The sequence below is a fragment of the Artemia sp. Qi Xiang Cuo genome, chromosome 10, assembly GCF_049724085.1.
Source record: "Artemia sp. Qi Xiang Cuo chromosome 10, ASM4972408v1, whole genome shotgun sequence".
NCBI classification, from domain to species: domain Eukaryota; kingdom Metazoa; phylum Arthropoda; class Branchiopoda; order Anostraca; family Artemiidae; genus Artemia; species Artemia sp. Qi Xiang Cuo.
In genome coordinates, this window is record NC_142803.1 from 49,743,028 (window position 1) to 49,755,274 (window position 12,247).

General features: G+C 34.5%; 1 protein-coding gene across 3 annotated transcripts in view; it reads left to right on the forward strand.

The window, feature by feature from the left end:
* The window catches only part of LOC148947851 (uncharacterized), a 70,468-nt gene that overhangs the window by 11,086 nt on the left and 47,135 nt on the right, over positions 1-12,247 (forward strand). The window contains exons 1-2 of one of the 3 annotated variants that reach the window (XM_089095490.1): positions 3,619-3,740; positions 5,411-7,517. In XM_089095490.1, coding sequence (XP_088951616.1) covers positions 5,419-7,517 — 2,099 coding nt within the window. In that variant the 5' untranslated portion in view covers positions 3,619-3,740; positions 5,411-5,418. Of the gene's footprint in view, positions 1-3,618; positions 3,741-4,846; positions 7,518-12,247 lie in introns of those variants that run through there. The other 2 variants (XM_089095489.1, XM_089095488.1) reach the window with 2 other exon arrangements.

A 12,247-nucleotide genomic window follows, 5' to 3' on the forward strand; every position in this document is an offset into this window, starting at 1 on the left:
TCTCTGTGCGTGTGTCGTCTCTGTGTGTGTGTCGTATCTTTCTGTGTGTGTTGTATCTGTTTGCGTGTCGTCTCTCTCTGTGTCTTATCTCTGTGTGCTTGTAGTCTCTCTATGTGTCTCGTCCCTGTGTGTTTGTCATCTCTCTGTGTGTCTTCTATATGTGTAAGTCGTAAATTTGAGTGTGTCGTCTGTCTGTGTGTGTGTGTGTCGTCTCTCTATCTGTGTCGTCTCTGTGTGTGTGTCGTCTCTGTGTGTGTGTGTCGTCTCTATGTGTAAGTCGTCTCTGTGAGTGTGTCGTCTCTGTGTGTGTGTGTGTGTATTTTTATATATCAATTTTTTTCAGCATAGTCGATATATATAATATCTATGTCAGACATGTGTGTGTGTGTGTGTGTGTGTGTGTGTGTGTTTGTGTTGGGGTGTGTGTGTGTGTGTGTGTGTGTGTGTGCGTGTGTGTGTGTGTGTGTGTGTGTGTGTGCACGTGTGTGTGTGTGTGTGTGTGTGTGTGTGACTAGTAATAACTCACTGCACTACAAAACCATCTGATTTAGTCATGGCTATGTTTTATGAAGAAAATATCTGAATGCATTTAAGGTATAGTAGGAATGGCTTTAGAAAAACACGAAAATACTGCTACTAGTAAAAACTCACTGAACTACAAAACCGTCTGATGTATTCACTGATCTGTTTTATCAATAAATATATGAATGCATTTAAGGTATAGTATGAAAGGCTTGCAAAAAACACGACAATACTACTACTAGTAACAACTCACTGCACTACAAAACCATCTGATGTAGCCAGGGCTATGTTTTATAAGAAAATATCTGAATGCATTTAATGTATAGTATGAATGACTTGCAAAAAACACGAAAATACTACTACTAGTAACAACTCACTGAACTACAAAACCGTCGGATGTAGTCACGGTTATACTTGATCCAGAAAATATCTTAATGCATTTAAGGTATAGTATGAATGGCTTGCAAAAAACACGAAAATGCTACTACTAGTAACAACTCACTGCACTACAAAACCATCTGATGTAGTCACTGCCATGTTTGATCAAGAAAATATCATACACACCTATGAAAGGCTAACAAATCAAGCTCAGAAAAGTAAAAAAAAAATAGCAACCCCCACATCCCAAATCATAGATTTCTTAGTCGTATGTTTACCCGAATATTTAACAAGTACCATTTTTCCATACCATTCATAAAACTCAATTCCTCCTAGAATTATTTAAACTAAATAGTTACCCTTGCCCTAGAAAGTTCGGTAAAACACGATAGCCTTATTTATAGTGAAGCATTCTCGTTAAATTGACAATATGCTCCAAAATATCAGTTGTGTATTATACAGTACACTATCATCCCATCTCCTCCAAATTGCAAATCCCTCCTCCCTCCCCCCTCGTTAAGGTATAGTATGAGTGGCTTGCAAAAAACACGAAAATACTACTACTAGTAACAACTCACTGCACTACAAAACCATCTGATGTAGTCACTGCTATGTTTTATCAAGAAAATATCATACACACCTATGAAAGGCTAAGAAATCCAGCTCAGAAAAGTAAAAAAATAGCAACCCACACATCCCAAATCATAGATTTCTTAGTCGTATGTTTACCCGAATATTTAACAAGTATCATTTTTCCATACCATCCATAAAACTCAATTCCTCCTAGAATTATTTAAACTAAATAGTTACCCCCGCCCTAGAAAGTTCGGTAAAACAAGCATTCTCGTTAAATTGACAATACGCTCCAAAATATCACTTGTGTATTATACAGTACACTATCATCCCATCTCCTCCAAATCGCAAATCCCCCCCCCCCTCGTTAAGGTATAGTATGAATGGCTTGCAAAAAAAAACAAAATAAAACAACAATTAACAACACACAGCACTACAAAACCAACTGATGTAGTCACTGCTATGTTTTATCAAGAAAATATCATACACACCTATGAAAGGCTAAGAAATCCAGCTCAGAAAAGTAAAAAAAAAATAGCAACCCCCGCATCCAAAATCATAGATTTCTTAGTCGTATATTTACCCAAATATTTAACAAGTACCATTTTTCTATACCATTCAGAAAACTCAATTCCTCCGAGAATTATTTGAACTAAATAGTTACCCCTGCCCTAGAGTGTTCCGTAAAACACGATAGCCTTATTTATAGTGAAGCATTCTCGTTAAATTGACAATACAATTGCAAATTTAAACATAGGATGTATTAATCAACGTGCAATTACTGATTTAAATATTTTAAAAAGCAATTAACCAAGGATTTAAGGGGACCGATACTTCAAATAATCTCTCAGTTAGGCCTGGGTATGATTTGGAAAAAAATCAAAAATTTAATAAAAAAAAAGAGTTTTTGAAACAAAAGTAAGAATTTTAATGTCCTCTTAATGCTTTGAAATCAATAGTAGTAAAAAGAAGTTTTATTTAGATTAAGTCATTATCTACTTAATAACTATTAATTATTAAATTTATCTTTTCAGTTTGTTTAGTTTCTGTTCCACTTCATTAGATCAAGTAGGTTTTTTGACGATTTGACGATTTTTTCAACCATGTCCTATTCAACTATAAATGGTGACTTTGATATGGTTTATATCCATATTCAGAATCCGCAAATAAGAAGGTAAGTAAGGAGCGACACTGTTCAATAGTTACCAAAACTCTAAAACTGGAATTTTGATATCCACGGGTACATCAATAGAAACATAACAATATTAACCGAAACTCTAAAAACTGGAATCTTGATATCAATGGATACATCAAAAGAATCATATTTTTATGCTGATTTGAAATATATAAGTTATTTCAAATCTTTAAATTTCGTTTTACAAATCAAAAGTTATGTACATGAGAAGATGTTTTACCAATCAAAAGTTATGTGCCTGAGAAGATTTGCATTATTTTTTGAATAAAGGAGGAAACTCACCCTAAAAGTCAGTGAATTTTAATCAAAATCATACCGTTCGATTCAGTGTACTTTTCGGAGCTAGATTTCTTAGTCTTTCGTTGGTGTGCGTGTTGTCTGAAATCTATGATTTGGGATGTGTGGCTTCCTATTTTTTTTTTTTTACTTTTCTGAGCTGGATTTCTTAGCTTTTCACAGGTGTAATATAAAAGTTTTTTTTGTCACTATAATTATTTTTATCGCTTGTTTTTTTGTTTTTTTTTTTTTTTTTTAACTGAAATTAAGGAAAAACATTAATTTTTTTTAAAAAAGTTCGTGGTAAGGAACTGTAAGTAAGGAGCGACACTGTTCAATAGTAACCGAAACTCAAAAAACTGGAATTTTGATATCCATGGATACACCAATAGAAACATATTTTTATGCTGATTTCAAATATATAATTTTTTTATTTATTTAATTATGTAAACGATCAAATGTCTGTCTCATCCTTAACTTGTTACTCTTTATTGTGAAGTTGGTTTTTTTTTTTTTCCAATTTTTTTAAAGAAAATAAGTTAGAATGAAAATCAAGAATTTAGCATATTTTAAGTTTAAAATGAAAAGTATTCATATGAAGGAAATAGGCTTCTTAATAATTTAATCTACTTTTACTTTCAGAGTTCTGTAATGAAACCCGAAGGAGGATTGTACTATCCCCATAACCCCGACGATATAGTCAAAGACGACAGATGCTATTGGTGTAAGCAGCAAAACAGGTTTTTGATATGGAGCGATATATATCGATATGAATCAACATATAAGTGTAGAACATGTAAAAAATATACATTACTTTGTGGTTTTCATCACGATAGATTAGATATTTTTATATAAATTAAAGAAAATCAATAAGTTCTTACATTTGAACCTTTGATCATTGATAATACTATAAAGGTAATTGAGTAACCCTCCGACTCACTCCCCCCCCCCAACTATCAGACAAAATTGCTCCTGAAAACTTCTGTATACTTAAATAACCAATACTTTATGTAAACATTGTGCCAAGTTCATAACTTCAATGAAAAATTCCTCCATGGAAAGATCCTCCCCACGTAACCCTCCGATTCACCCACTCCCAACTACCAGACAAAATTCCCCCTTAAAACTTCTGTATACTCCAATAACTAATACTTTATGTAAACAGAAAAAAACTGTTTGTACGGGGGCGCCCCAGAAATGGAATCTCTTAGTCTACTATTGTTAAGGGCGTATCCAGGATAAGCCCTGGATATTTTTTCCTGGGAGATGGGGCGGAAGGGTCAAAAAACTTGAAAAATTCTTTATATTCATTTTTGTTACGCTTTTACATGTCGAACAAAATTTTCGGGGGTGGACTCAAACCGTAACCTGAGGCATGGTGATTTCAGAATTTTCTAACGGTTCCCAACTTTCAGTCAAAATAAGCCCATTTAAAAAAAGCTCACGTTCCCGCCACACACCAACTCCAAAATTCAACCCGGCCTTGACGGTTAAAAGAAGCCCACGGGGCTGAAAACAAGCCCATCTGGCAACACTGCTGTGAACTCCTTTTTGTGTTCTGCTGATACAGTGTTGGCCCAATTGGGCTTTTCGTGTTCTGCCGATCGCCATGGCCCATTCGGGCTTTTCGTTTGAATAAATCTATCTATCTATCTATCTAGGCCGATTACGATCTCTGTATACTTGATTTCTGTGTACTTGATTCAAAGTTCTTTTGTCTTTCCGTTATGTGAAATTTGGTGGCACTTATGTAGAAAGCGGTAAGTATGCGAAAAGTGAAGCTTAGTTAATGCTAATGGAATAAAACAAAATAGGGTGAAAATATAATATTTTATGAACACAATTGGGCTATATATTTGCGCATTAGGGGGAGGGGGTGGGGGTAAACCAAAGCATATATTAAATACGTAACCTAACCCAACCTAGGTACCTTTTATTCCTACTAAACCCAAAAAACTCAAGTTTAAATGTAGTTCCCGGGGTGAGAAACTCTTTGTGATGCCTGTCTTTATACAGCGTCTCACATAAGTACCGGTTAATGCGTATCTGTTTTCGCAATACACTTACCGCTTTCTACATAAGTACTAACTTGGGGTTTTGATCCAAAAAGGGATAAATTTGACAGTTTCAAGAAATCTTGAATTTTAGAGGAAATAATTTTACTATAACTGAGACGTGTTGATTATATTGAGTTTCTTTTCAGTGACAATTCTATGTAGAGAATTGAACTAGCGTGTTTTAAACATTATCATGATTTTCTAATAATTTCCAAGGCCCCCCTCCCCCCCAAAAAAGATCGAAATGCTACAAACCCCTACGTTTTTTCTAGCTGGTCCCCAACATATTTATTATATTCTTGTTATATTTTAGCCCACAGTAGCGCTATTGTTTTAGAAGAGCTACAAGGCCTATAGTAGCGTTACATGTTTTTGTATTTAAACTTAAGCTTATGCATTTGTGTTTCAGGATTCAAAATGGAAGGACGATTATTTATTTGCCTTGCAGAGCTTCCTGGAATCAGACGACAATTGAAGCTCTCGAAGGTAGTCCTGGAAAAGTTGACTGAAGTTCAGTTGAAGCCGTATTCCATCACCAGTAGTTTTGAAAGTGAAACTATTAGTGATGGAGCAGGTTCAAAAATTAAAAGTGATAAGCAAAACAGAACAGAAAAGGAAAACGTGGAATTAGAGAACACCAGGGTTTTATCTGATCCAGAAGAAAGTTCAACCAGCAACTTTAATTCTGGAAATTGTTCCGACTTATTTGATAGCAACATTCAAAGGGATGAAACTATTAGTGACGGAGCACATAGTAAAATTATAAGTGATAAGCAAAAGAGAAGAGAAAAGGAAAACCTTAAATTAGAAACCACCAGAGTTTTATCTGAACCAGAAAAAAGTTTGACTAGCAACTTAAAATCTGGAAATTGTTCGAAGACAATTACTACCAACATTCAAAGTGATGTATTTAAAGACAGAGAGAAGAAAAGACAGAGAATGGAAGGTTCTGGGGCTTCAACTGACCAAGAAAACTGGTCAGATCGTCTTTGTAACTCAAAAATAGATATAAAACCAGGCAACTCCCCAAACCCCCTGAAAAGTGCAAATATTTTCAATGCAATAGCTAGCCAAATTGAAAAAAACAAGGAAACTGCTGTAGAAAAGCGAAAGGCAAGAGTGAATAGCGATATACTTATTTCTAATCCAAAAACATTTTCAGGGAACCATAAACAGGATTTGCCCTCTGTGTTTGGTGGAAAAGATTCTACCAACATTGTCAAAATCAGAGATGCTTCAAACTCAATTGCTAGGACAATTCATAGTGATAAGCTGAAAGAAAAGAAAAAGATAAGATCACAAAGTTTTTGTTTTCTTGACATAGAATACAGTTCAGATCATAACAACAAAACAACGAAAGCTACGATGAAAAGTCCTGCATTGGATTCTATAGCAAAATGTGACCCAAATTCAGTAAAGAGCAAAATTTGTAGTCATAAAAAGAAGCAAAAGCAGCTTAGTTTAGGAATTGAAGCAGAATTGAAGCAGCTTAGTTTAGGAAGTACCAAATATTCATCAAACAAAGAAAGTAGTTCGAAGCACTGCGAACAGAACCTGAAGCGTGTTGTGAAAGATCACATTTTTAAAAGTGAAAGAAGAGGTTCTCTTAATCAAACTGACAATAAGGCCAGAAGTGAAAATTACATGGGAATTAAAATGAAAAAGATAAGATCAGAAAGTATCCAGTCTTCATTGGACAAAAAAATAGGTTCTGAGTTTCGTGAAAGAAGATTGGAGGGAAAACTAAAAGATCCCATATTTCATTGTGAAAGTGGAAGAACACAGAATAAAACATATGATAAAGCAGATAAGGCAAAAAGTGATAATTATGATGAAAATGAAAAGAAAAGGATAAGATTAGAAAGTCGTTGCATCCCATTTGCACCGGAAAGCAGGTCTAATTCTCTTAAAGGAGAACCAGGGAGTAATTTGACTAATCCCACGAGCAAGTGTCCAATTGAAGGTGTTTCCAATGGATTAGAAAGTAAAAAACAGAAGATTAAAAGAAAAAACTGGTCTGTTGTGAATATAAAGAGTAGCTCTGGTAAAGAAGTATTAAAAATAGTTCCAAGCATGAGAAAAGATACTGCATATAATAAAAGCTCTTGTGTGAGGGATGAAGCACAGAAATATCCTCTATCTCCGATGCCGTCTCTTTCTAGTAATTCCAACCAAGACTTAGATATCCAGAAGACTGGATCAGACATAGGTGCTGGATCTAAATTGACTTCACCTTGTAACGATTACAGCACCAAAGAAAATATTTGCGATGATTATCTTTCGACGGGTGATGTTCAGAGTCGTGATTGCAGCTCTTTGAGAAATTTGAGTGCTGAAAGATCAGAAAGCAAAGGTGAGAATGATACCGCTGTAAGAGAATTTGATACTTCAAAAAATGCTGAATCAGTCAACCCTCCTGTTAGAATAAACAGTTTGACACCTGAAAGTAACCTGATACCAGGTGAACCATTAAGACGGGATCTTTACAGTCCTATTTCAGATGCTTCTTCTCCACAGTAAGTAGTTTATCATCTTCCAGTATTTCTGAAGCATTTCATTCCCAGCTTTTTGATTTTTTTGACGCTCTTATTATCACGTAGCTACAACTTATTTGTTTTATTTTCTTTTCTTAAAGCTGGTTTAGCATTTTTAATTTCTCCTTTCCTTTAAACTTTAACACATTATTAATTTAACTTACGAATCTTATTTGGAATTTGGAAAAAAAAATTACAATTTGAAAAAAAAAATTTAACACCTCGCTTGCCTGCTCACTATAAAGAAAAAAATCATGTTTCCAACTTGTTTTCTTATATTTTGTGTTTCTTCACTACCATTTTGAATCCTTATTTGTAATTAATCAAATACTAAACTTGCTTATTTTTAAATAGCAAAACATATTTAACTGAGAATCCACTTTTTTTCCAATGATGCCTCGGACAAAAACATAGAAAATAAAATAAAATTGATTAAGTGCTAAAAACGGTTATTTATTTTTCCATCATTATTTTTCCACTGTTATCACTGCAGTTATATTAATTCATTGGTCAATAGGGAGCACAGTTTATAGAATTATCTAATATATATAATTATATAAACTGTGATAGGGAGTCAGCAATAACGGCGAACTCTTATCGATGGATAAGAAGCCAGGTGTTGATTTTGAGCCGATAAAGGCCTAACAGTCAGAGAAACAATGTTCCAATAATTTTCCTACCTACTTTTTTAACTTTCCAGCCAAAAAAAGCATATGCTACGTTACAAAAGATTTGGTACTTGTGCATTATGCGGGCACCGCGAAGACGTCAAATTTGGTTAATGCTAATCAAATAAAATAGGACGAATATATAATGGTTTAGAAACAAATTTGGGCTATATATTTGAACATTAGGGGTGGGGTTAGGGGTAAAGCATAGCATATATTAAATACGTAACCTAACCTAGGTACCTTCCCTCCCCCCCTCTAAACCCCAAAAGTCAATCATTTAAATACTGGGTACTGGTGCATTATACGGACACTTCTATATACTGCTAAAGAAGTCAAGTTTGGTTAATGCTAATAAAATAAAATAATAAGTTGAATATATAATAGTTAATGAACAAATTTTGGCTATATATTTGCAAACTGGGGGGGGGTGGGGGTGGGTAAAGCATACCATATATTAAATACGTAACCTAACCACAGACAGATACCCGGTTATAACGGTTTCTGAACAAAATTATAGGAATTACATAAATGGCAAATCCCAAATTGTAATTGTAACATCCATATTAGATCACCCGTTTTACTCAATTCCACTCTAACAACTGTTTTAGTACCGGGTATCTGTTGCATCTCCCGTTTGACATTCCATATACAGTATATAAAAGTGTCCGTTTAATGCACTAGTACCAAACATTGCAAAATCCATGAGAAACAACGCTTTGCAGTCAATTTAGGTCTCTGAAATACCCGTTTGAAGGATTTTGTCGGGTGACTGTAGCAGTTCCCGTTTGACATTCCACATACAGTATATAGCGGTGCCCACATAATACACCAGTACCAAAGATTTTGCTAAATAAAATGTAAACCTTAGGCACTACAGAGACTCTGATACTTGGCTCCTGGTTAATCAATCCTCCCAGAATTAGAATAAGCCTGTTTTCTTTAAGCTAGGCCTAGTTATTAAATCGTATAGATCAAGGAATTCGTCTTTGTTGTCAATTAGTTAAAAAAGCTTTTTCCACAAAAAAAGTTTTTCAAAGAAAAGTAAAGAACTCCATTAAACAAAAAATGAACAAAAATAAAATCAAATAATCTACCAAGCTCGAAACTACTACAAATCAGCATCGATAAATAAATGAGACCCAAAACGAACAGAAATTACAATAAATAACCGAGTCAAACTCAAAACGAGCAGAAATTAACATGAGTAAGACTCAAAACCCCTAAGCCTTCCCAAGGCCAGAACACAATTTGAACTTTACTGAAAAAATATAAATGATTTTACTTTTATAATTTTAGTAAATCAACTAAAATTAAAATTTTGATTACTAATTATCAGTATATATAGGCTTATATTAAACTTACAATAGACATTCAGTTGTATTTTTCGGTGAAGTGCAAATTATGTTCTGGCCTTGGGAAGGCATAGGGGTTTTGAGCCCTACTCAAGTTAATTTCTGCTCGTTTTGAGTTTGATTTGGTTATTTATTGTAATTTCTGTTCGTTTTGGGTTTCATTTATTTATCGATGCTGATTTTTGGTAGTTTCACACTTGGTAGATTATTTGATTTTATTTTTGCTCATTTTTGGGTTAATGGTGCTCTTTACTTTTCTTTGAAGAACTTATTTTGTGGAAAAAAAAATTTCTAATTAATTTCTGTTCGTTTTATATTGACATAGTCTTTTCAGGGAAAGAGAAAGTAATACTTTAAATCTTCTCATTTTAAAAGACTATAGTTTGGCCTGCTATTTGTATACTGGGTAAAAATTTTCTGTAATTATTAACAACATACACCTTTTTAAAAATCTGGACATATATAGTATTGTTTAATTTAGTTTCATACCTCCTCTAGTTGACCTGAAATAGAAATCTTGATACTATTCGCAAAAAAATCCGTTTACTTTCTTTGATAGCTTGGATACACTTAATCTTAAGGCAATTTTTAGTTTTTAAACATAATGGGCGAACGGGAGGGTGGATGTGTGAGGGGGACTAGTTGTTTTCTAATCACTTTCAACTATTAAAAAGGGCATTAGCCCTTTCAATTTTCAACAGAATGAGCCCTTTTCGAAGTTCCTAAGACAACTCTTTCGATACGAAGTGCCTTGGTCTAAAAAAAAAAAAAGTAATACATTGTACCCACATCGATTTTTAATATAAAAATTTCAAACCTTCAAATCACTTTCAACTATTAAAAACGACACTAGCCCTTTCAATTTCCAAGCAAATGAGCCCTTTTGGAGTTTTATGACAACGCTTTCTATAAACATCTTATATGACCCCAGGGCATAAATTACATCCCTTGCCCTGAAGACTGTAAGGGGTTTGTCATCCTCAAAGACCTAATTTCTAGAACTTTCAACTATGCTAAACAAAACGGCCTTCTCAAAATTTTGATTGGATGTGTTTGGGGAAATGATGGGCGTGAGAGGGGCTGTAGTTGCTCTTCAATCACTTTCAACTATTAAAAAAGGCACTAGCGCTTTCAATTTCCAATCAAATGAGTCCTTTTGAAGTTTCTACGACAACGCTTTTAATAAAAATCTCCAGAAAAAAAATAATACAAAAATTTCCTGAATGTTCAATTACGTTGAAGAAAATAGCTATCTCAGAGTTTTGATTGGAAGTGTTTGGGGAAATTGTGGGCGTGAGAGGGGAGTTAGTTGCCCTCCAATCACTTATGACTATTAAAAAGGGCACTAGCCCTTTCAATTTCCAATAGAATGATCCCTTTTTGAAGTTTCTACGACAACACTTTCTATAAAAACCTTATATGCCCCAGGACACAACTTAAAACCCTTACTCTGAGGGCTGTGACGAGGTTGTCATTCTCAAAGACATAATTTTCAGACCTTTCAACTACGTTGAACAAATTGGCTATCACAAAATTTGATTGGATATGTTTGGGGAAATGGTGGGCGTGAGAGGGGGGCTACTTGCCTTACAATCACTTAGGACTAATAAAAAGGGCACTAGCCGTTTCTTTTTCCAATCGAATAATTCCTTTTTGAATTTTTTACGACAATGCTTTCTGTAAAAAATTCCTTATATGCCCCCAGGGCATAACTTACAACTCTTGCCCTGAGGGCTGTGGGGGGAGTTTCACCCTCAGACACGTAACTTTCGGACTTTTCAACTATGTCGAACAAAATGACTATCTAAAAATTTTGATTGGATGTGTTTGGGGAAATGATGGGTGTGAGAAGGGTGTTAGATATCCTCCAATCACTTTCAACTATTAAAATGAACACAAACCCTTCTAATTTCCAATCAAATGAACCCTTTTTGAAGTTTTTACAACATCACTATCTGTAAGAAGCTTATATAGCCCCAGGGCAAAACTTAGAACCCTTGCCCCGAGAGCTCTGAGGTGGTTAACATCCTCAAACACCTAATTTCTAAAACTTTTAGCTACGTTGAACAAAATGGCTATCTAAAAATGTTGATTGGATGTGTTTGGGGAAAAGGTCGGCGTGAGAGGGGGTTAGTTGCCCTCAAATCACTTTCGACTATAGTAGAGTAAGAGGTTCCATTTTGCCTAGGTTATGTTCCATCCTGTGTTATTTCCATCACTTTACATCCCCTGGCACCTTTCCATGGCAGATTACAAAACTAGTTATTTGGCAGTGTATAATGTGGTCAAGCATGTTTTGAGAGTTTGGTCGTAATAATATAATGTCCTCAAACATGTCTTTTTCCGTTTTTGTTGTCAATTGCAAAATAAATGTACGTCATGAGTTTACGTGTAAATTCTTTAAAAAAAACTGGCGTGATTTATAGTAGGCAACCATGCTTTTGGGGCACGCAGGAAATTATATAACTCAACCGAACTGGTTTTTCAAGGTAACATCCGTTTTTTATGGGTCAATCGGAGAGTGGAGATTACTCCATATACGATAACTTGATTAATGATTGAGCTTGGAATAAAAGGAATGGTTTTCTTTATAACTCGTATTAGTAGGAGACTTGAATTCAAAGAGAATAGTTTATTTGAGAATGTATTAGTGGAGAAAAATGAGTGGTGCATTTACATTACTTGATAT